We start from the raw sequence: 26,702 nt of genomic DNA on the forward strand, positions 1-26,702 counted from the left end.
GCAAAAACAATTGTGATAAGGGAAATATTCATTAGTATATTGATACTGTTATTTTTAGAAGGCAAAAGCTCTAAAATTCATATTCTTGACATAAATTTTCCCCATTGCTCTTCTTCATTCTTTCACCAAAATGTCATTTTTAGCTTTCCTTCTTGTTGAACCACAAGTTCTAATCCAGTAGTCCATCTGAAATAATGATATACTCACTGGCTCTGAGAATGTTCTCCTTGCTGCTGCACCTGGACTGGACCTGCAGAGAGAGCATAAACTCAGTAATTTAGGGCTCATAACAGAGATAGCCAGATATGTATATTTAATGGGCAAACTCCTGAGGTCTAGGAGCAAAGGCTTTATGTATCTCACATATAAAAACATGTTAATAAAAATATGTCACACTTATTCCATATATTTTTAATTTTTCCTTTTCTTACTTAAAGAAAGGACTGATTTCTAGAAAAAAAACTGGGGGCACAATATTGTACATGGGACAAGGGTAAAACTAATGGCATTTTTTTAATTGATGTGTATTGGAAATCAGTATATGGGAAAAAATTCAAGTTACCACATATTCAGTTGTGAATTCAGATGCTTAATATTAAAGATACTGTGCTTATCTCTTGACTAATAATGCAATTCAAGTAATAAAGCTGTAATCAAATGTTCATTGGTAGTCATTTTTAGTTACATATGTTAATGAGGGGAAAAGAGAAATCTTCATATACAATATTTACATGTGAGTCTAATAACCTTTGTTATTTACTGATTATAATAATTGATTATAATTATAATATTAGTTATGAAAGATGTTTCAATTGGAAATCAATGAAATTGAAGTCACTTATTTGCCAGTTCTTAAGTGTGTATATAGTTATCAATCAGAAACTCATGCTGATTCAAATATTTCAGGTCAAAGTGGAACATTCTTTTACATGTTGCAAAACTGATGAATTCAAGGGCCATGCTGGATGGCACTGACACTTGTTGATTTCAGAGGCAACTGTATTGAAACTCCACACCTCTTCTTCCCACTCCCCAGCAGCTTGCCCCAAATGGTATACACAGCAAATTAATTTCTATCGCTTAACACAGTCTACTATTGTAATGAAACAAATTATGAAAGTAATGTTGCAACTTAGGGTGGGTAATGGTTGTCCTTCCCTGAAAAAAACAATTGTTAATGTTTAAAGAAACAACAATAAAAAAAATCACATACATACAAGACACACCAAAAAAAAAAAAGAGAGGAAATATAATTCCAGATGTTAAAGTTATTCTCTTTTGGCCCAGATTGTTTAATTAGTTTTAAATACACTAGAATGAAGATGCTAATCTGTAAGATAATATTCTTATATTCTTTTTTCGAAGTTTTATTGGAGAACAATGCTGGACCAAATGGGAAAGAAATTAATGACTACTTAAAGAAAATAATACAGTAAGGAAGACACGAGAGCAAGGAAAAGAAAAAAAAGAGAGAGAGGTTTGAGGAGGGTAAATCTAGTAGATAGAAAAGAAAGTATGGTCTTATAGAAGGGGACAATATGTAAATGCAGAATGTTCTGCTATTTCTTATTGAAAATTCATACCAAGAGGGTAAGAATGACCAATGAACTTGCTGCAAAATAAACAAGCAAGTTGGCATACCATGGAATGAAAATAAGTGTTAACTATATCACTAAAGCCTTAAAGGAGAAAAGAAACAAACACTAATAGACAAATTAATAGACAAGCTTAATAAAGAGATAAACTACATTTTAAAAATGATTCAAAGAACACAGGAGATAGCCAAAAGAGTGAGAGAAAAATCTGGAGAGAGAAGGAAAAGAAAGGGGAAAATGTTGAAGGACAAAAACAGAATTCAAAGAAGTCAAATGGAAGTCAAGAAAGTCTTCAACAGGATGTAGAAACAGAAGGAGCCAAACCCATAGCGCAAAGCAACGTTTGCGAATGGAAAGCAGCTCCTTTGATCAGTAATAGTTACTCTTAAGTCGTATCCTCTATTCCTCCAGAGTTCATCTTTAAGCCCTTCCAATCTAGAGTGGAGCTAGTGTATGGATAGAAACAAGAGATTTACAATGAACAGAGCAGTTCAGATGAGTAGTTCAAATTGTCTCATCAAATGTTTCAACAGACTTATATAATGTCTAAATGGAAATGGAGGTGAAGTACTAGCTGGCTTTACCAAAAAAAGCAAACCAAATCAAAACCACAATAAAAAAAACACTCTCTCCCTTTCTTAGGTGGCCTAAAAATTAACAAAAAATTCATTCATAGCATTAATTTTTTTAAAAGTAGTTTTTTTTTTAATTTACTTTTTAATTTATTTTTGGCTGCGTTGGGTCTTTGTGGCTGTGTGAGGGTTTTTCTCTAGTTGCAGCAAGCAGGGGCTATTGTTCGTTGCGGTGTGCGGGCTTCTCATTGCAGTGGCTTCTCTTATTGCAGAGCAGGGGCTCTAGGCACGCAGGCTTCAGTAGTTCTGGCACATGGGCTCATTAGTTGTGGCTCACAGGCTCTAGAGCGCAGACTCAGTAGTTGTGGCACATGGGCTTAGCCACTCTGTGGCATGTGGGATCTTGCCGGACCAGGGCTTGAACCCACGTCCCCTGGATTGGCAGGCGGATTCTTAACCACTGAGCCACCAGGGAAGTCCCTCATAGCATGAATTTAATAAAGAAACCCAAGTCTTGCTTTGTGGCACATCAGTTTAGAACAATATATTTCAAACAGTTTTGAAGAGAAATTTGGATGATGAGAAAAATTCAATATTCTGAATCTGGGTTCAAAAATTGCCAACATCAGTATAACCAATGTCTTCTCATTTACATTACATTGGCTATTTGACCCAGATTTGAGGGAAATCACTTTTAAAAATCAATGATTAAATGACCTTCTTTACTGTAGTGATTTTGAGTACACATTAAAAAATTGAGAAAATTAATTTAAAACATTTTAATACTTATGTGTGCAGTGGATGCCCTTTTCTGTACCATGAAACTTGTCATCATTATAATACTGACTTAATTTAATAAAATCCCAATATGAAGACTTTGCCTAGCTCACAATGTAATGGGATTTACTTGAAAGAATAAAGTTGAGAAACAACTATTGTTCTCATGATATGGACTATAAAAAAGGTAACACAGGTCTGTTTCAAGTTTTATGATTTGCTGTTGTTTTTCTTTATCTTACCCAATTTGTCAGGGATTAAAAATGAAAAGTATGGTGTTGGATGATCTGTTACTTTATTCTACTGGATTATGTTATTTTACTAAGATAACATTTATAGTATTGACAATTAATTCCCCTTTCAACTGAAATCAAAGCTAAAATCATGTGTAGAAACAGTATATTAAAGTCAATGGAGGAAATAAAAAACACAAGAGACTTACTGAAAATGAAGGTATTCATTTACTAATCAAGACTGCTTTCAGACATCAAATAATTCATTTAATTCATTTCAACATGTGTTTACATGTATAATTTTTGCTGAAGATCACATTGTCCATTAAGACATCTTAAGCAATGAAACAGAAAACAAAAGGAGGGAGAGCACGTAATAAACGGTAAGGAAAAAAAGTGAAAATGCTTTAAACAAAGCTGAGAAAACTTTAACAAACAACCACAATCTTTAGATACAGTTAGAGAAGTGACTTACCTTATGCTTAGGTCTTAACAAGAATAGCACAGTGTTTAAAGTCAGCTCTTCATTATGGGAGGTACAATTGAAAGCCATAGGTTATAATAACATGAATTGCTACACAGAAATGAAGACTTTTTCAGCCCAACATGAAAAGCTAACTCTTACGGGAAAACATTTCAACTTATGTTTAATGCAACATGAGAACATTTGAGGGTGTAAACATCAAAACACATGAATCTCACACCAATAAGAGAGAGACAGCCCAATCTCTCAAGAACACAGAAGATTTAATCTGTGACCATAATCTGTGACACATAAGGGAAGGCACATCACTCTAACATAGAAAGATGCATGCATAATGTGTAAGCATCCACTGAAAGCGCCCACACCCAACCCCCATCCCACTTGTACACACAAAAGCCCACTAAGATACAGAGAAAGAATGTAGTGCCAAGCTGTTATGAAGAAAGCAGGACACACGGAAGCACAGCAATGGTCATGTGATTTGAGAGGTGTTCTTCCCTTAAACCATCCCATCACCATGCTTATTTTAAAGAAGCCAGGAAAATACCCCCTTCAATGCTGCAATAGCTACGAGCCCCCAGCTTGAAGCTAGTGTGTGGAATTTTGATCACCGTTCCCTGCGATGTCAGGGGCTCTCCAGTGGAAGCCAGATGTGTAACACCAGTTAGTGGGGTACAAATATGTGAATAACAAACATCTTTTCCCTTCTGCATTTCACAGAAGTGAGGGAGGAGAGAAACAAAATAAAACCCATGTCAAGAATAGGTTCATAACAATATAAAGATGTGTAAATATTAAAATGGAGATTACATTTGATTGCAGGTTAACACAACTCAGATTTCATAAAAACTGCCTCTATTTTGCTGCTCACTGGGTTAATTTGTATTCTTTTTCCTTGTAAATATTTGGAATAAATCTATACAATATGGCTCATATTTAAAATTTCTGAGCAGTTGGTCAGATGGTGTCAAAGTCAAGAACAAAAGTCATCTTCTTTGATGGACATTATGAAAGCCCTCTCTATTTTTAACATGATTTTACTGGCTGGCAGTTACATTTTAAATTAAAAATTAAGCTTCTGTATATATGCTTACTTATATAATCTGAGAAACTCTATGTCAGTGGTTTGCTTTAAATTTTAATCTGTTTAAATTTTAAAGAGCAAATAACAAAAATGACTATTTAGAAATTGTTAGTAAGCTCCCTATGTACTTTTCTTTACTGTTGATAAATCTTATTTTAACATGGGCTGTTCCAGTCAATAAGAGGGTTTTATCAGCTTATTAGAAAAAATGTCAACTTTGGATTCCTATTATTGATGACAGTAGTTAACTTTATCTGTTTTATTTTTTGTATGAGATGGGTTTTGATTCATGTGTGGCATGCAATTTAGTTAGCAGATTTTTAATTGTTTAAAGATCATTTACTTATATTACCATTTTCTCTCCCTCATCCTATTCTTAGCAGGCCAGAATATCTTGATCTTTACTTTAGCATGTCTTTATTATTTTAGGCTCTGGACCCTCCTTTAATCTTACTTTCTTCATTGGTAAAATAAAGACTGTTATGGGCTCAAAGGAAATAATGTATGTATCAGTGATTTTAAGCTATAAAGATGGAAACAAATGTCAGTGGTTGTTATGATCAGTGGAGCCACTGACAGCTGTGAAACATTCTGAATTATACACACTCCTCATTATAACTTTCTCATCAGCTCAAAATGGAGGCAAGTTCTTATTTTTGATGGAAAGAAAAAAAATCCATGTACAGTTGTATGTTTTTCTCAATAGGGATTGACCAAAACTTTTTGGAAATGTCATAGCCATACGGCCATATGTACTGGTAGGAATGAAAGCCATATAATCTAAGTCATGGAGCAAAGTCTGAACTAGCTCCTCTAGCATATTTCTTGCACTCCTGAGCTTTTAGACCTTAGACAAGCTATTTCCTCTTTCTAGAATACTCTGTTGCTTATTTTCTGATCCAAATACTACTTGTCCTTTAAGATACAGCTTAAATTGTATTTGGGGCAAAAAATATTCCCCAAGTTCCTCAACCAGAAATAATCTCTTCTTTCCCTGAACTCTTTTAACAGCCTTACTGAGAAACAATTTACTTACTATAAAATTCACATATTTTAAGTACACATTTGATAGCTTTTAATAGATTTATATGGCTGTCCAACCATCACCACAATCTCGTTTTAGGGTATACCTAAATTCTTAAAGCCTCTTAACTGAACTTCTACTTTAAGAGTTCTCATAGTTACTCACATTTCAATTATTGATGTAGGTTCCCAAATATACGGTTTATTTTTGGAGAGAGAGGACCATGACTTTAATTCTCTTCATATTTCTAACTAAGTCAAATATAGTGCTTTGTATAAACATTTGCCAAATCTCAATGTATTTATTTTTGTAGTATAGTTTTTTTCAATCTCAGCAGATTCAAATTTATTATTTATAGTATAAGTATGATCATAGCTATTCCTGTACTATCTTAAAATGTTTTTATTTATTTGGATCAGGTAATAATAAGAGATACAATATGAAAAGTATGTGGATTATAGCAAAGAAATATCTGAATACCCTATAGAATGATTATAAGAATTTGGAAAACAAATTACTATTAATACTGCTTAAGGTTAATCAAATAGTGACATTTGGAGTCCAATAAAGGTTATTCTATACCATAGGTTTTAGGTCAGGTTAAGAAGATTTCTTTGAGAGAACAGAATGTCCTGTATCTCATAGGTCAGGTCACTTGAATGACAGAGATATTTGATGTATCATGGCCCTTTTGACTTTAATTTCTCTACCTTATTAAACTTATTTAAGAGTAATCTGTCTCTGAAAGAACAAACTTCACTGAATATCATTAACTCATAAAAGTAAAACTGAAGAGAATAGAGAAAAATGACCTCATTGGCATTTACTCAGATTACTTGCCTCTTTAGCCTACCTTGAAAGAGAAGGAAAGAAAGGATTGATTTAAACAACATTAAGCCAACAACTCTACAATCTTAGACTCTTAAATTCTATTTCTTTCTCTTCTCCCTTCTTATTGCAAAAATGGAGACTTGGTCTAGAAAAGCTCCGTTCCATAGTTCTATTCATTCATCACTTTATCTGGATAAATTAGGATATAAATATTGGGCTCATCTGTGCCCGATGACCATTTATTTGTGTTTAATTTGTGTTTATGATATCACAATACATATGTGACTGAACTCAAGAGTTTTATTTATAACGTGAAAGGCAGCATGATAAAGGAATGTTCTTTGGAGTCCAGTGGTATGGTTTCTGATACTGGTTTTTCCTTTTCTGATCTTTAGAACATTAGACGACATTCAACATCCTGGAGTTTTAATTTCCTTATCCATAAAATGAGGAAAATTAAGCAGGATAATATATGTAAAAACTATTGTAAATGAAAAAGAGCAATACAAATCTAAGTCATTATTATTATCCTTACGTACATTTTAAGTCACCTACATTTTATATAGGTAGAATCTGAGGCACAATGAGAATAAAGAATTTGCTCCAGATCATGCCATAAATCAGGGACAAACAGAAGACTATATAATTGCCAATTTCTAGACTAAAGCTTCAAAAAAGGCTGAGTTAAGGTGTGAGGTTACCACTGCAAGGGTTAATCTAATTCTGTGTTGTATGATTTTAGTCAAGTTATCTCACTTCCATGGGACTTAGTTTCTTTATCTGCAAAATGAGGATGTTTTCAGGGGTTTCAGCTGAGGTTGATGGACCCCTTGAGAGAACCTGTGGATAAAAATGAGGGGTCCATTTACTGTGATGGAGAAAAAAATTATCATTTTTATATTCACCAACCTAATTAAATTTTACTATTTTCTTTCATTATGAGCTTAGGTGACAAATTACAGTAATAATAGCAGAATCTATCGCTTCAAATTATTATGGATATTTAAAAATATTGTGTATGTTCACCAGGATTTCAAATTACAGTAGTCTAATGACTTGCTGCTAAATTTTGTTATTTGATGTGTTTTTAAAAAGGCAGTATTATTATATCATAATTTGTAATAGATATTTTGCTAATGATTTCAATTTAGTTTTTTTTGTAATCCTATGTATTTTATTATATATATATTTAAAACATTTTTCTGAAAAAGAGTCTGTAGGCTTTGCCAGATTCCCAAATGGGTCTATGGGAGCAAAAAGGTTAAAAAAAACTCTGAACTAGATAACTTTTAAGCTTCCTTTTATCTCTAGGATTTTGTTGCTGTAAGAAATCTTTAACACCTCCGTCTGCTGCCCTTTATCAAACCACATATAAAAGAAGCCCTTCTCTTTTTGAGAAAATTATATATTGGTCACTGAATTAAGCAACTGCCCATTTAATAGACAGACCATCTCAGAAACAAAAAAGATACATGGCTTTTAAAAAGTTATAAAGACCTCAGACTTAAAAAAAAAAAATTCTGCTTTACTTGTTCTTTTCCCATTGGTTTAGATAATTAATTAAATGGAATAATCATTTAAGTGTCATCACATTTCAAACTCTCTAACCAAAGGTGAACTTACACACACACACACACACACACACACACACATACGTGTGTGTGGATAAATGTGTATCATTAATATTCTTTGAACCCAGTCATACCTTGATCACAGGTAGAGAGCAACAATGCTGTTATCTAAGTATAACATAAATCTTTGCAGGCACACAGACAATATTTATAAGCAACATAATTTTACACATCTTTTCCAGAGGACCATTCTTAATTGTTTTCCCACCACCATTTGAATTACTACTGTCTTAAATTCCACTTAGCTTTCCTAAGTCCTAGGTAAATGTGAAGAATTTCTCTTTTTTCAGTATTAACCTCTTCTAAAAGAAGCTGAACTATGGCAGGTTACACAGCTGGTGAAGTGAATAATTACCATTAAAAATGAAAAGCCTATTTATGCTGCTTTATAGGTAACATGGTGAGTTCCTTATTCTCAAAGAGAATACTATAATATGTAGAACATATCTAAGAATAGAACTGATCACACTATGACTCAAGGGAATATAATTTGAACATCAATCGTGAATATTCTTAATGTATTTCCTATTTAAAGCTTTAATTCTAAATTGAGTCACTCTCAATGACCTCCAAAAAATTTGAAAGTCCTAGGTTGGTCTTCCCTTGGTACCAACAATATTTGTGAGTTGATTTTTGTTCTGAGAATTTTAATGTTGATCATGATAAACATGAGGAAAATACAACTACCTAATTATATATATATGTGTATATATATATATATATATATATATAAATTATATATATATAACAAACCTAAATAAAATTTTTTGACTAGTAGGGATTTTTCAATTATTGATGACACAATTTCTCAATCTTCAGATGAATAACTGATTATTTTAAAGAGAAATTTATATTCATTCTAGAGATGAGAAAGCAAGGATTGTTATTGGCTTTAGATCACACAGTAAAGTAATAACGGAACTCAGCCCTCTTGACTTCTAAATCCATTTCTCTGTACACTAGTAGATGACCTTATCTCTCTAACCTACCAATGGCAAGCACTGCATTCCTAATTAGACCTTGAACTTTCATTGACTCTTTGCTCCTATTTCTCTTAGCAATGAAAACCATTAAGAATAGGTATGTGAATGCAGGAATGAAGAAAAAATGATGTAATGGAAGGCAGTTTGGGGAGTAGCACTCTGGAGCCAAACTGGATTTCAATCTTGATTCTATCATTATTAGTTGTTGAAACTGGATTAAGTCATAATCTCTCTGTGTCTTTGTTTTCTTATGTATAAAATGAGAATAATACCAATAATTAACTTATAGGGTTGTTGTGAAGAAAATGAGATAATATACATAAAGTGCTTGCTTAGATGAATATCTGGCCCAGAGTGAACAGTGTATGAGTATTAACTAATACTGTGTTTGCTGTTGAAGGGCTATGTTCTACTTTGGTAGAAATAGGACTGAATCGATGCCCTGCCGTTAGGCCGTAGCGCTGCTAGGATTGCATCGATCTTCCTGTTTGTACTGTTTGTAACTATGGCCCCATCTTAAGTATTTCTAATTGAGAAACAAAACCTCAGGAAACCGAAACTTAACCAGCCGCTCTCGCTTCTGTAACTATGCTTGCTGAACCGTCTTTTGCAACCATCCAACCAATCAGACGGTGACTAGTGTCTTTGTTTAAAAGTTAACCTATCAGTGACTAGTGTCTTTGTTTAAAAGTTAGCCAATCAGTACTCCCCACCCCTGGAAAACCCCGCAGAAGGTCCCGAGCTTGTTTGTACCTGTCTATAAAAGAGCTGTACTAAACTCCATCGGGACCTCTTAGCGTCACCGGCAACGACTGCGCGGAGGTCCGGGTTCGAACCTGCAATAAATGACCCTTGCCGTTTGGCTTTGACTCTTGTCTCTGGTGGTCTTGTGGAGGGGTCTCGCGACCGTGGGCATTTCACTGTTGTTATCAATACTATTACCATTCTCTGTTTGGATGATACTCTAGATCTGTAATAAAGAATGTTGTCTAATTTCTTTCATGATTTTGACAGTTCTCATAAATAAGATCAAGTAAGATTAGTTTAGATAAGTATTTGAATAGAAAGTTTAAAAAAAAACCGAATATATCTTATGAAATAAAGCCTAATAGATAGTCAATAATATAAAAACCTGAATTATTGAGCACTTGTAATTATTATCATTTTCCGACATTCTTAGAAGAAAATCACCTTCGTTTTCATTAAATATGAGTTTTGAAATGCTGAGTTTTTAACTAGATTTAATATTCTTGGTTTTCCTTGAGTGGTAGCAGAAATGTGCCTCCTTGACATAAAGATTATTTTGAGAAAGAGCAGACATAAAAGAGGCTCTGAAAACAGAGTAGAAGTTACCTTTTGTAAGGGAAATTTACACTTATGAAATAAATTTCCATTTATACTGGGGTCTCAGTCCTCTGGACTTGGAAGAAGAACGATGACTCTTAAATCACAAGATAAATCTTGTCAATGGAGAAGGCACCAATTTAATCTATATAGCAAACCTTATTCTTGTTTGCTGTGCTTTTCCTGGGAACCTCTCTGTAACTGGCCTTACTGCCCCCACCTTTCATTTGTCTTTAGTTGAGGATGATATTTAAACTGGTAGTTTAGGCTATCTTAGGGAGTTACTCATCTTTTCCTGGTAGCTCCCAAGTAAACATGAGGTATACATGTTAACAAACTTTTGTTTTCCTTCGTTAATCTTTTATCACAGGTGTCTCAGCCAAGAACTCAGAAGGGTACATGAAAGATTATTTGCCTCCTCTACACATTCTTAAATGTCATGTCATATCACTTACTTACTCATTAAAACAAAACAAAAAACCTACTATTTCTACTGAGTGTAATATACCACGTAAGAGTATGGCTGCATTGTTCTCCTTCCTAAATCAAAGGCTGTTGTATTGCAGTTGTTAAAAAACAAAATTCAAGTGAGAAAATTTGACGATCTACTTGACTTTTTTCAACATTCCATGAATCAAGCATCATCCCACCGAGTAATTAGTTAGGAGCTCTGAGAAGCTGTACAAAATGGAAGGTTTTTGAAGGCAGAAAGGCAGTAAGACAAGGAAGTCATAAACAAAAGAAAGAAATATTTTAGGCTAGGCTAACTTCCTTGAGGGTGGTGGAGCGGGGTGGGGGAAGGCAGGTGTCTATCAGGTGGATTGCCTCACCAGTGCTGGCCAGGAAACCCTAGATTGACTAGTTAAAGGTTACATTCCTGGGAGAGGCTGAAACTGCAATTAGGTTAAGTGTTAAGTCTTGGTTTGCTGATGTAGGGTTTAGCACAAGTGACTCCATTTTGGGCCTCTTGTTTCTTTTTAAACACAGCATTGATTTAAAAAGTTGTGACTTTTATTTCTCTAAATGCTTAATTAGCATTCGTAAGACACATGGAAGATGTATGAAGGCAAAGACATTTCTAAAACATATTAGTAAGTAGCAATGATTTAGAAAATGTTTAGGCAGTTCCTGTGAGGCCTGGAGATATGAGCTAAGTTTTCTGAAGTCTTATATTGCAGCCATGTGTGGTGTATATTATATTGTCAATCAAGTCTCTCATGACCTAACCAAGTAAACAGTTAACAGATATAGTTTGATATTATTGTTAGACTTCTGTTTACATTATACATATCCTTTCCATTTTCTCTGAATTCTCAAGTTTTGGATGTCTAGGCTTAATCAAAGGAAAGGCAGAAAAATCCACTGTCATTAAAACAGAACTTTTGGCTTACAGAGAAAGCATAACTATTAAAAGTTATTATTTTTTTTGAAAGATAAACTCATGACTCTCAAACAAATATAAAATGAACATCTGTTAAAGATTTTGTCTAAAGTGTTAATTAATGAGAGAACCAGGAAGATGTTTTAATTGGTTCAAAAGAGAATCAAAAAAACACACATATATGGGCCATCAGGAATGTTGAAATGAATTTTCAGATTAACTGAGCAAAAATCAATTGTATTTCCAACTGGACACAATGTGCATTTCTATGGATTAGGATCATTTACATTACTATTCATCTACTACAGTTTAATCTTGTACAATAGCTCAGATGGTAAAAGAAGGAGATGTCTCAGAAGGATGCCCTAGATAAGACAGCCAATAATCATTTTCATTTATTTCAAAGTCTTTCACAATTTTACCTGATAACTTTCTGACCTGGGAGTAACTATTAATAGAATTTATGTCTATTAATTGAGTTCTAGTTTTGTTTAGTTTAGTTTTAGATACTTCTTCCCCTAGTGTATAACTTTGCCTTATAAGATTATATGAAATACCTACTGTAGTCCCTTTTAAATGGACTTCAGTTTTTGTGTTGATTGTAATATTAAAATAAGTTTACTACATTGAAAAAATGGAATTTATATGAAATTTGCATTCTTTTTAAAATCTGACTTGAAAAATATAACTTCCAAGTCTTAATACACACACATTTTTGTAGTTTTCTTTTTCATCCAAGTTCAGTGAAAACTCAGTTTGAATATAAATCTTATCTTGTCAAGATTCAGTCATGAAAAATTCCTAAGGGAAAGAGAACCTTAATATTTATTAAATCGAGGTAGTCAGTGTATGGGTGTTTGTCAGCTATATTCTTTACTATATATTTGAAATATTTCATTAAAAAATGAGAACTGTAAAAAAAAAAAGAAAAGAGGGGACTGATTTACCAAAGGACACTGACATGATGCTGTCCATACTCAAATCCTTTGGCTTAGATTTCTTACATTTAGAATTTGGGATCATCTGGATACCCTTTTGCCCTCTTTATTCTAAAAATATCCAATGCCAATGATTTCAACCCAAATATTTTTCATCATTTTCTTTTCTCTTTACTAAGTATACACTGTACTGAGAATGCTGTTAAATTGCAACCACTGTCCTTGATAGTTTCACCATTAGCCAGTTTACTCCCTCAACCCTTCTCAGGATTGCTTCAGGTAGCTTTGCTGTGCCTTGCATTGCTCAGTTGTTACATGAGGAATACAATCACAATCAACTCAAAACTCCACAGAAATGCATCCATCAGAGCTTTCCAACTCTTAAATCTCTTATTTACTAGCTGTTCTTAAAATTTTTCCACATAGGGAATTCTTAAATAATAATTCTTCCTTGTATACATGCTTCTTTATTGCTTATTTACTCTACTGTCTCTGTAGAACTCCCTACTTTCTCCTCTCTTTTCTTCAGCTCACCATCCATGTTATTTCTTTCTGTTAAATGTTAATACCAATTAACATGGGAGAGTTCATGGGTGATTTTTCCTCCCTCTTTGCTTATCTATATTCTTTACTGAACATGTGAAAAACAAGACAAAAGTCATTGAAAATGAAAGGAAAATAGAAACTGTCATAGAAAATGATAGACATTTGATTTTTTAAAAAATTCTAAAATTCAAACCTCTTAGTATAATATAGATTGACCATTATAATATTTGTTCAAGTCAGTCTCAGTCAATTGCTGATAGGTTTATTTTGAACCATCAACACATACTTCCTCAGTCCTTCCTCTGCATACATATCTGCGATAAGATACTTAGGATTAGTTTAGAGTCTATAATCATAGAACAGCTGTGAAGCTAACTGGTTTTATAAATTGTAAACCTGGACTCATTAGCATTATGTTTTCACTCATCTAAGCTGAAAAAGGCACATAAATACTTTATAGTCTTTTCACAGGATCACTGTATTTTAGACTTAGAAATTTTACCTGTAGAGATGTTATATCTAATTCATTTATGCTAGTTTCATCCAGATTACCTCTCCTAGACTGCTGTGAACTAGTTGGCCTAGAATTGAGGCACAGTATATGGTTGAGTCACCATATTTAAACACTAGAGCAGGTATGTTCATCTTATTTTGTCCCTTTATAGCAAAATGAGATACACATATTCATTTTAACAACAATCATTAAGGTTCATACTCTAATTCTCAGTGGCTGAGATGGGTTTTCACTGAAAATGGAAAGGAAAACAAGAAACAGCTAGATAAAGGCAGGTAATTTCTATTATAAAACACACACAAGGAAAGGGGAAAGCAGCACAGAAAAGAGTGAAGTGTAGGGAACTGCGTTAGGAAGGTGGATGAATGTAAATGAGGTAATAAATAAGGGAATGAGGATTCGTAGAGATTATTCTCCTCTTCACACTTCTTACGTCAACCTTCAAAACACACGGCAGACCTTAACACCACCAATATCATCCCTGCTCTGAAACTGTCTTTTAAAGTCAAAAGTCATAGCTTATAAAATTTAAAGAAGTGTGTGTGTAAGAAAAAAAAAATAGGTATTTTGAAACACATCATGACTAATCTTTTTTTTTTTTTGCTGCATGCGGGCCTCTCACTGTTGTGGCCTCTCCCGTTAAGGAGCACAGGCTCCGAACGCGCAGGATCAGTGGCCATGGCTCATGGGCCTAGCCGCTCTGGGGCATGTGGGATCTTCCTGGACCGGGGCACGAACCCATGTCCCCTGCATCGGCAGGCGGACTCTCAACCACTGCGCCACCAGGGAAGCCCCATCATGACTAATCTTAAGAGCAGTAGCAAAATTTCTCTTTGTGGATGGGATATTTAAAAGGAAACCAAAGTGATTTCAAACACAACTTAAAACAATGACACAGTATGACCACATCCACCAGGATAAATGACTTGGTAAAGCAAAGCCCAAGTAGGTAACTCTAGCTGGAGAATATTTCAGACCAAAGTCTTGAAACAGAGGTCAGTTATGCTGAAAGACAGATAATTGCAAGTGAAAGGATAGTGATATAGGTGGACTGAAAGAGTGGTACCTAAATGAACGCTTCAGAAATGCTACTATCACTGACCTGTAATAGTGAGAATGGCTACAGAGATCCTTGCTATATGGTGGCAGTTAAGGTTGAACAAATAACCCAATATTATTTTGACTTGTCCTTTGAACTCCTGAACTGTGCTACATGGCTCTAAAACAGATGAACTGGGGAGATTACAGATAAACTTGTTATGTATAAAGGGAAATGAGCTAAAGGAGGCAATTTAGATGATTCTGAACTTCTGGTCATACAACATTTTTTGTTTGTTCAAACTTCATTAACCTACATATCAAGGTTGGAGTAATTGACAGTTGCATGGTTCAATTTCTGTACTTACATTTATTTGAGAACATCCTGATATAAATTAGGTAAAACTTAATAATTCATGCCCAGAAAAATTGTTTAGGAATATAAAGATTAAATGCCCAATTTCAGGACCATTCACTTGCTTCCCATCTTTTCAAGATCAAATTGTAATATCAAAGGAAAAAAGGAAGGTTTATTCCACTTGGAAAAATAGTGTCTAGTTTATTTTCTAGTAAAGAAAGAATGTATATATGAAACAAGACAAATGCTTAACGGAACTAATAAAGGGTGCTGATCACTTGATCATTAAACCAATGCTCCTAATTAAAATACTGAAGGCCATTATAAGGTTGTTTACAAAAACAGCTTGAAACTGTCATGGTATGAAGGAGTTAAGTCATGTTCAGTATATTTAATGCTGGATGATTAGGCTGTGAAATCTCGTGGCAAGATAATTAAAACCAGTCTCATTTTCACCCAAACTACTTCAGACTCTTGAGCCAAATATTTTAGATTAAGAATTGACCCAACATTTCCTTATACAACCTCTTTCAGTTCTCAATGGCATCCTTTTATCTCTTTCCTACTCTCTCACTCATGTGCATGCTCTGAAAGGATGCCTACCTCCTCCGATGAGAAGTACTAACGACTAATTTAGCAGCATCTGACTGCAAAAGATCATTTTTTCCTTCAGTTTCCACTTTTATTCCTGGGGAATTCCCTTCTCTGTCAAGCACTGTACAGGAGCTCATCATTAATTACTGCAGCTTTAATACTAAATTCAAAGGGCTAGATTGCTACAGAAGTTTTCTTTCAGTGCAGATATACACAGCAGCGTTCTCAAAGAGCCATGCATTAGTTCATGCCATGCTTCTCAACAAAAAAAGTTAGGCATGGCAGCCCAAACAGAATTGGATTTAATTGCTGTGTGCTGGGATAGCAGCAAGTTGCCAGAGGGGGGGAAAAAAAAAGCAGCAAGCCTGATTTTTATGACTGTAGGCAATACTGACTGCAGAATGGCAAGGACAAAATTTCAAAAATAGACCCTTCTTTTCTTACCCTAAGGCAGACTCAGAAATAGAACAAGGAAAATTGCTAATATAATTGAAAACTGTGGCTATAAAAGTTCATATGAATCTGAATTCCATTCAGGGTTTCATAGAACATGAATCTAAAAATATCTTTAAGGTCTTTCTGAATTCACCTTGTTCTATAAGTTGTTCCTTATGCTCTGCAACTATTTAATATGGGAAAGTTAGAATAAGTGACCGATTTTTAAAATACTGAGGCAGAAAAGGGAATGAAAAACTAGGGCTTGTTTCCTTTTTCCATCTCTCCCTTTCTTCCCTTCCCCTTGCCCCCCACTTCTCTGTTTCTTTTTTTTTTTTTAATTTCTTATAATGGCAAAACATTTGAGTACCAACATACCTACATTTTCTCCCCACTCAATTCCAAGGGATATATGCCATTCTAGTTTTCCTATTCATAATACACATCGAGATGTGTTATATTAAAAATAATGTTATTTTATATAATAACATTACTATGTTTCATAACATAAGTCACATGGAAACTAAGTCAAAAGCACTTTAAAAGGTAGATTGATAAATGTTAATAAGCACATATATTTAAAAAGCTGTATGTAATTACAATTTATCATCCAATGCATTGATACTTATTCATGGATAAAAAAATATACCTCACTGAAAAACCAAACATGAATCTGGGTTCCTGAAATACTTAAGCTGAAGAGAAGTAAGTGAATATGATAAATGTGCATACCTATGAAATACTCTGACATTATATACATGTAATTACACAAGCTGAACTTTTAAAAGCTAATGGAAAGAGTATTACCATACATTATCCATTTTTATTTCTAGCTTAGCCTACTGATGATGATAGGGTGCCTTGTGGAAAAACCCTCAACAGTTCTTTATAATTCCAAATTATGTAATTCTTGTTAAAAATGAGGATAAAATGAAAACTCTATCTTAATGAGAGATGCTGTGAAAAGACAAAAGAATACCATTAAAAAATTCTTGAATAATAGACATAGTACACATAGGATTAACAAGACTGTGAATATTATAGATTAATCTACTTTGGAGAATGATAGCTGCAATTGTAAAATAGGGTGTTACTAGATAACACAGGTAAGTGCCTAAAATACACGCGAAAGACTATCAGTATGATAACAACGGATTCCACAGGATTCAAAACATGCCCTTAAATTCAATTGAGTAGACTTAAAAAAACATATCAAATTCCTTTTCATAAATGATATCTCCTTTGCATATGCTATTCATCCTGACTTATAATGTTTACTGGAGTCCTCTGTCTTCCTATACCACTCCAATGTGTCAGATAGCTTAGCAGAGCACAGGAGAACATTTAAGGGGTGAAAATTTGCCATAAGCAATGGAAATAAAATGTAATATCATGCTTTGCTTTTATTTCTCTTTTCCAAAGAGGTGCGTACTTTGCAAATAAATTAAATAAGACCTACCACCAATTTAGAATAACTGACACCATCTCTGTGTGGCCTAAAGAAATATGGCATTTTTAAAGTTATAAAATAAGATCCCAAGAACTCAAATCTATTCTAGGAAAATCTACCTTATGCAAGTTCCTTTTTGGGACTTACTGATAACTTCGTAAATTTTTGAGTAATTCCCCCATGACTATTTTGTAAACACAGGACCTCAAAATGATAATTTTCCTATGGATTTTTTTTGATGCTAACACTGAAGAGCTTTAATTTTCAAGCCAAAGGCATTTTTTTCTAGTAATATTTTCAAACACCACAGCCTGAATACATAGAATACGATTTAAAAAAAGACAATATTCCAATTTGTAAAATCCTTAAGTGAGGCCCCATATTTAATTTTTGCTATGTTCTCTATATACTTAATATGGTAATATCTACTCTGCAGTGTAGATGTTCAACAGACACTAGATGACTAATTGTGACCTACTGGTAGGGTCTGCAATAATCCTGGAAGCATAAACAATCAAGTAAAAATAACTATCATATCAAATACAATTTTTACATTAATTCAGGGCATCAAGATGCATTATAGACTTTCAAGCTCTAAGTATGTTTTTTATCTGCATTTGGCACTATGACTGAACTTTCATGTAGAAAGCAAAATGGATACAGGATACTCAAAGTCCAGTTCCTTTAAAATTATACCATTAATATTTTAACAGGATAAAAAATCCTGTTTGCTACATTCATTATAATATTCATATATTAGTTTTCTCGTGAACAGACCACGCAGTAGAAATCACCTCTTTTAATTCACAGTCATATGTTTGTTTTACTTTGCTCAGCTGGCTCAAAGACCTATAGCTTGTTTACAAGATACTAAGGACACAGAAGGCATTTAATAAGTCAGAAAAATCAGCATTCACTAGAAAGAGGAATTAGAAAATAATAATACCATACTATAGAAAGCTTATTGAAACTTAACTATATAGGCATAACCCCTTCATAGAAACATTCAATTTATAAATTCATTCAACAAACACCGACTGATGGTGCTGGGGAGAAGTCCTTGCCCCAAACTGCCAGTTTCCCTTCCCCTTTACCTTCCACTACAATGAGTACTTTAAAGAAGATGTTCCATCTGAGCTGTTGGAAGAAGAAAACAGAATGTAAGATCCTATTGCCATTCAGAATTTGCCAGGGTAAAATTAGTTTGGAGTAAGCTGGATTCTGTTAGAGGTTAAAAAGCATTTTCCCAAGAAATAATGTTACATATAGTACATAGATTCCTACATTAATCCATATATGTCTATTTGACCCTCAATTCAGTTAAACCGTAGCACCATTTCAGCTTATTAAGGGTTATATTAACTTTTGAGAACTAGCCTAGGAATCTGGTAACCAGTTATAAAGTTGTTTTCATTGGAAACTGCTTTGCCCCACTTATAAGTTGGTGACTGTCTGTAGAGTATGGCATATAATGGAATTTAAGGATAATATAATGATGGGGTTCAGGACGTGCTACCCCAAAACATGGCATCTTGCATACTGAATAAAACTGAAGAAGTATGAGAAGATGGCAAAAGCAAGAAGGTCTCTTGTCCTTCCTCTGCCCTTCTCCCCTGAAAAAGGTCAAAACACCCTCAAACAAGAGGGGTCCTCCTTATACCCTGAGGAAAGGAGCATCGTTTTCTCCAAGACAAAAGGACACCAAGAAGAATAAGAATGAACAGGCCTTACTAAGTTTCTTCTAGTTTACTACCCTAAGCTCATACTTTATGCCCCATCATATTTCTCTGTGACTATCCCCTTTTCATCAAACCTAGCATAACAACACTTAGATTTAACTATTTCTTCGGGTCTTCATTTCCTTATGAAGACTCCCGTGTCATGTAAAACTTATATTAAATAAATTTGTATGCTTCCTCCTGTTAATCTTTGTCAGTTTAATTTTCAGATCCAACCAGGGACCCTAAGGGGGTCAAGAAAAACTTTTTCCTACCCTAAAATAATAATTATAATAAAAAGTGCTATTCTTTTTAGCCATAATCTTCAGTGAGGTGGGGTGTGTGTGCATAAATAATCCAGCCACTAAATAGGAAAGTGATTTTGAAGAGATAAGATAAAAACTGGAGAAGACAGTCAACTCATTGAATGAAAAAAGATATATCTCGTAGATATATGTTCATATATATCATCTTCAATACACTTGATAATGATTAGGAAAAAGAAGCAAGGCAGGAATAGCACAAGTGCTGACATTAACTTGTGTCAAGTTGACAGTGAAGCTAATAATATTTGATATTTTAGTCAGATTGTGGCTAAAAACCATATGCAAAACACATTCTACTGTGTGACAAATGTAGCGTATAATATGTCTGACAGAGTTAGTTCAAACTAAAAATAATTTTACCTTTAGGCCTTTAGTATAATAACCAGTATTGATAATAATAATTATTATTATTTATTGAGTACTTATTCATATCAGGCACTGCACCAAGCAGTCTTTAGCAATTCAGTCCTTAAAGTGGTATCATTTCCATTTTATAGAAATATGAAGTGCAGACAAGTTAACTTAATCAAGTTTACAATCAAGTGCTTAATATTACAAAGCTAGTAAGAGGCAGGGCTGGGTTTCAAATCTAGGGCTGGGATTGAAATCTAGCCCAATCTCAGATTTTTAAGCACTGTGAGACAACCAATAAAACAATAATTACCGCCAAAGCATGAACATCTTTGGAATATGTTAAGAGGCTGGTTAAAGTTCTTGATTCTTCCAGAAAATTAAAAAGCTTATTTAAAAAAACTCTCAAATGAAAACACGGCCTCATACTCTCAACTCTTAAATTCACACACTAAGCATGAAGCTATTTAGAGATTTTAGTATCCAAAGAATAAGGCAACAGGGAGAATTCCCAAAGAAGAAATATTAAGTATGTTTTTAAAATTTTTATTTTTATTTATTTATTTATTTTTGGCTGCATTTGGGTCTTCATTGCTGCGCAGGGGCTCTCTCTAGTTTCTGTGAGCAGGGTCTTGTTGCGGAGCACGGGCTCTAGGCGCGTGGGCCCCAGTAGTTGTGGCTCGTGGGCTCTAGAGCGCAGGCTCAGTATTTGTGGCACACAGACCCAGCCGCTCTGCGGCATGTGGGATCCTCCCCGACCAGGGCCCGAACCCGTGTCCCTTGCATTGGCAGATGGACTCTTAACCACTGCGCCACCAGGGAAGCCCTTAAGTATGTTTTTAAATAACAAATGGCTTCAGGAAGCACTGAACTACTTAAAAAGCAAAGAAAGAATTACTATATCTTTTTCAATTCTGGGAGAGAATTAAGCCCTGATGCATTATACATCCATTGTATATAATGAATTAACTTCTCTTTTATGAATCTAGAATGGCACCATCTTCACAGGAGCTTTAGAAAATAGCCACACAAGTCACTTCTTGTACTGTGGTTTAGATGAGGAACTCTGGCTAAGAAAGGAAGTGCTTTTCAAAGGGGAAAAATAAGGTGACTAGAGAAAACTGATAATTCTATTTGCTGAAGTCCAAGCTATATATTCCATTGTATCCAAATGCATATTTCTGTAAACAAGTAAAAGAAAATTTACATTGCTAGTAGTCAAGAAGATATTTATCAAAATCTTTAAGAATTAGAACAGGATTGGTGGTAAACCAAACCTGTCTGTAAATCTATGGGTATGAACCACATCAGGGTATGGTCATGAACTGCTCAGAATTCATTAAACCTCTGTAATTTACAGGAAGCTGTGCAAGCATGCATTGGTATTACCTCCTATACAGAAGTGACAATTGGGTTAAGAAAGAAAAAGAAAAATGGAGACACAATGCTGGCCTGTGGTGCATAAGGGCACATGAAGGAAAAGAATGATGGGCATGAGCCCAATGGGGAGTAAAAATCACTTTGGTGTCAGTTTCCCTCACTATTGGTTACAGAGTACAAAAGCCACTGGAAATTTATATTTTGAGCCTTCTTTTGACTTAAATTGCCTGTCAGTACTCCCTTTGTGTCTTGGTAATAGATGAAGAAGCTTTATTCAGAGGTCTGATTATTCAACTTACTTATCAATCAGTAACATTAGATTCTGACTACAATTTTGCTGAAAGCTAACTAAGAAATACTTACTGACTTAACAATAAACCTCAACTTTCTATTATTATTTTTTTGCTTGTGTACCGATTCTGATTCCCATATGAATTCCCATCTGAATTTACGAGAGTGTGATTTTTCATAGACTTTTAGTTCCCAGTGGTTTTCAAACAGGATGTCAAGGAGACTGACTGCGGTCACAGAGAACAAAGCTGCATTGCTCTATGTAAACTTCAAGTTTCAATAATAGGGCAAGAAAGTCAATTCTATTGTTTGAGACTCTTCCCTCCTGTAACATTCAAGGTCAACAAGGAATTAAAGTTGTAGAGACTGGGATGACTGTTTGATACTGTTTGAGCCACAATGAAGAAAAATTGGGCCAGCTACCCCTGTTATTTATTTAAAAGTGGAATATTAGAGTAGACTGTAGGAACAGTCAGGCAGTGTAGAATTAAAATGTTTTAGAAGCATTGACCTAGATTAATATGTGCTTCAGGGAATTAGAAGAATGCATACAAATCTTAGGGACATTTGATACATATATAATGGGATATTTGAGACTGGGTTGTAACTCATAATTTGGGTAATGTGTGTTTATTAAATGGTTACTGTGTGCTAGATGGGGTAAAGAAGCTAAATAAATGTCTTTACCCAACCAAGTTTCATAGTCTAATAACAAAGTGAATATTATATATATAGCAATTAAGGCATAATTAGTGTCATTCATTCAACTTACACTTGCTATCTGCTGTATGCCCCACACTAATCTGGCCTGTGAATTACAGGTTAAAAAGAAAGCAGCCTCTGGTCTCCAGAAGTTCACAATTCATTACAGAAAGACAAGTAAAACATACAATTACAATACACCATGATAAGTAGTATAATAGAATTTAGTACAAACTGCTATGGGGATATGTAAGAGATGCTCCTAACGCAGATGGTGGGGGGGGGGGGGGGAATGGGGGAAGGTTATCAGGAAAGGTTTCCTGGAGCTGGGATATATGAGCACAGTTTTAAGGGACAATTATAATTTGGGTGAAGAAAAGATGGGAAAGTCAGAGAAAAAGGCTAGCGCAATTCACAGATTTGAGGGATCCTGGCAACTGGGAAATGGCAAAAAGCATGGCTGAAGCTAGTTTTAACCATGATAGGGAGTGGTAAGAGGAGTAGTTGATGTAGGTAGGGACCAATTCCTAAGGGCTGTGGAGAGCCACTGAAAATATTTTAAATAGTGGAATGACAATGATTACATTAACATTTTAAAAAGTTCATTCTGGTAAGCATGTGAAGATGGATTAGAGATATTTATGGAATAAATTATGAGGGTAGAGGAACTAGTCTGGATATTAATCTAGTAATCCAGATGAAAAATCCAACTAAATAATTGAACGAGGTTCTGGAGAGAAGGGCATAGATTCTAGAGATACAAAAGAGGCAGAATCTTTAAGACTCAGGTCTGATTGGTTAGAAGGGATATAACTCCCAGGTTTCTAGTCTGCGTGATTGGGTAGTGTCATATACTGAAATAGTGGATGAAGGTACAAATTTGGGGGTTGAGTTATGTACAAGGTGCTTATAACTCTGGAGAGAGATCTGGGCTGTAAATAGGAGTTGATGCCAAGGTAGTTACTATATAGTGATGTAATATTAATATATGTGAAGCTCCTAGAATGATCCCTGACCAAAGTAAGCGCTATACCGTAAGTAGAATAATAATGATGATGGATGGTGATGATCATAATAATAAAAATGGTTGATTATGAGATAACTCAGAAGCATGCAGAGCATCATAGAACTTTTTGTGATAATGAAAATGTTTTACGTCTATACTTTAAAATATGGTAGCCAATAGTCACATGTGACTGAGCACTTCAAATGTGGCTGTTGCAATTGAGAAAATTTTAAATTTTATTTAATTTTAATGAATTTAAATTTAAAAGTCATATGGAGCAGCTGGTTATTGTTTTGGACAGTGTAGATATATAGTGAGAAATGAAATCAAGAGAATCTGGGAATTAATCAAGTTGATCATCAACATGTAAGGAATAGCAGAAAAACAGTCAAATAGGCAAAAGGAAAAACAATATAGGGTAATAGGGTTTAGAAGCACAACTGAAATTCCCTTGATAGGATTATTAGGATGAATGGGAGTTGGTAGAGGAAGCTTTCTGGAGGAGTATGGACTGGAGCTACGAAGTGGAGGAGGGCATTTCAGGGAGACAGGCTAGCACACATAACGGCCAACAAGAAAGAAGGAGCATAATATGACAAGAAGGTTCACCCTGACTGGAGTGGTAGGCACATGATAGGGAGTAAGTGGTCAACGGTCCTTGTTTGCCAGGGACTAAGGGGGTTCCTGGGATGCAGAACTTTCAGTTTTAAAACTGGGACAGTCCCAGGACATGGTACTTCAGTGCTAAAATGAGGGAAGTCCTAGGTAAACTGGGAGGAATTGGTCACTAGAGACTACTACTAGATAAACAGTGGCTGGCCAAAGTATGAAGGACTTTGAAAGAGAGGCAGAGAGGCATCTACCCTTGATACAACTCAGAGGTAGGCTATTACAGCTTTTTCAATCAGGGAACTAAAAGGAATTAAAGTAGTGCTTAGGAAGATTAGTCTGCCATTAGAGGGAAGAAGGACTATACAAAGGGAATCCAATTATTTAGCTACTACTGTAATCTAAGTCTGAGGTGATTAGGGCTTAAAATAGAAACTTATGTTTATTTAATCCTTACTATATCCCAGGTACTCTACTAGATTTTACATAAATTATCAATTCTTCCTGACACTCAGATGCTGAAACTTTTATAAACCTTTGAAAAGTTGATTGATTTATTTGTTTAAACAGTTACTCATCATTCCCAAATATTTTTTGAGTGACTTCTATATGACACACCAAGTTCATTACTTGTCTTACTAAAGCCAGAATTTGAAAGTAGATCTGGCTACAAAGTTCATTGTATGTATTAGAAGTAAGAATAATTCAAAGGAAGAAATAACAAAAATGACAAAATTTAATGGCACACTGTCAAAGATGAAAAATAAGGAAGGGTAAAAAATAACTAGAAGATTTCTATGATGGGAAACTTTAAGAACATGATCTAAGAACTTTAAGAACATGATAGAAGGGATTTAGATAGAAGTTGGATATACTAGTTTGAAATCATAAAAAAAACATTCAAACAACAACTGGAAATATAAGTATGAATGCAAGTGAGCTATGTCACTTTAGTGTATATTCTAACAAGCTAACATTTATTTGGGCTTTAACTATCGATAACTCTAATTAATCTATTGTATTTGTAAATTCTCTATGGCATAGGAAGAATGATAACATCACGACAATAAGCTAATCTATTTGCATAAAGCTGGATTTCCACATAAGAAGAGATTTTTACCAATCTACATACCTACCTACCTACCTATCTATCTGTCTATCTAGATATATGTGGTGCTCCAGGAACAATGATGCTTCAAGGACAAAGGACGACCCTGCCTGAAAACGTTTAAGCGTTACACCCCTTACTGGACTCTTAATCACCCTCCCCACCATGTTGTGATGGTTACGAAATTCCTGAGCCCACCTGGGCAATGGGACCTGTCCCAAATAAGGAAAGGAGTCTGGCCTGTCCCACTCCCACCCTATAGAAGAAAGGTATATGTGCCTCAAACAATCAGTAAATGAAATTTTCACCTCGGACCATTCTTTTGTTTTCTGGCTATAAAACCTGATCAATAGCGCATGTTCGGGCTCGACTCTCCCAAACTACTAGGAAGTCGGCCCCACTGTTCTGGCAGCAACCCTTCCCTCTAATGAATTCTACCTTCTTTACATTCTGCTTTGTGTCTGGAAATTCTTTTCCAACCTGCGTTTGGACCAAGACAATATATCTCTATCTCCTCTCTCTCTCAAAGAGAGATATATATAGTTTATATTTTAGTTTTAAGACACTTACCTCAAAAACTTCCTAAACTTGTTATCTATGCATTAGTATTTCTTGATCTTTGGAATTGGCTTCACGTTTAGAATGTGTAAAATATTATGAATGTAATGAGATCAATGGCTCATGTTGTACACTATTGTTCATTCCTTCAAGCCAAGTTAAGGAAAGCTGGGGGGAGATGGTGAGCAGGGGAACTCACCTGCTCATATTAACAGCATTAATATTTCCTCATCTTAAACTTTAGAATTCTCATTTCTTATTTCCATTGATGACCCTCTTTTGTATTTCAAATGACCTGAGTATATGAGGCAATATATGAGGATAAGCAGAAATTCATTAGTGTCAACTACAATAATGTGTTTCAAAAATCTTTTTTATAATGGAAATTTAAGAATGTATGGCCAAGTAGAAAGAAGTACCCATTGTCTTTTGTCAAAAATTATCAACCAATTCTTTTTCAAGAATGTTTTGATTATATGTATCAAATATCCCTGTCAAAGAGAAAGTCATGTGCTTTCCCACTATCTTTATGGCTGGTCACTTATTTGGATGTCAGAGAGAAATATGTACTTAATTTTCTTATTTTGACTCAAACAATTTAAATATTCCAATTCTTTTTTTTTCATTTCAAATTTCCTTTTTAATTTTAAGTCATAGCTTTGTGTTGTAACACTACTTGTTCAAAAATTAGATCATGAAGGTACCTTCCTATGACCTCCAAATAATCAAAATGTTCTTCAATGGGCTATATAAAAAGCAAGTAGAATATTCCTAATTATCAATCTTTATCTTGAGTCATATAGTTCTTGTAATTTCAAGGAAGAGAAACTCAAATGTAAAG

At 34.5% G+C, this 26,702-nt stretch overlaps 1 protein-coding gene across 8 annotated transcripts in view; it reads right to left on the reverse strand.

The window, feature by feature from the left end:
• GPHN (gephyrin) overlaps positions 1 to 26,702 on the reverse strand; it is a 624,681-nt gene that overhangs the window by 176,169 nt on the left and 421,810 nt on the right. For 6 of the 8 annotated variants that reach the window (XM_065872421.1, XM_065872425.1, XM_065872422.1 and 3 more), the window contains one exon: positions 208 to 250. In XM_065872421.1, the coding sequence (XP_065728493.1) occupies positions 208 to 250 (43 nt within the window). Of the gene's footprint in view, positions 1 to 207; positions 251 to 1,978; positions 2,042 to 26,702 lie in introns of all 8 variants that reach the window. The other 2 variants (XM_065872420.1, XM_065872417.1) reach the window with 1 other exon arrangement.

This window comes from Phocoena phocoena, chromosome 2, assembly GCF_963924675.1.
Source record: "Phocoena phocoena chromosome 2, mPhoPho1.1, whole genome shotgun sequence".
NCBI classification, from domain to species: Eukaryota; Metazoa; Chordata; class Mammalia; order Artiodactyla; family Phocoenidae; genus Phocoena; species Phocoena phocoena.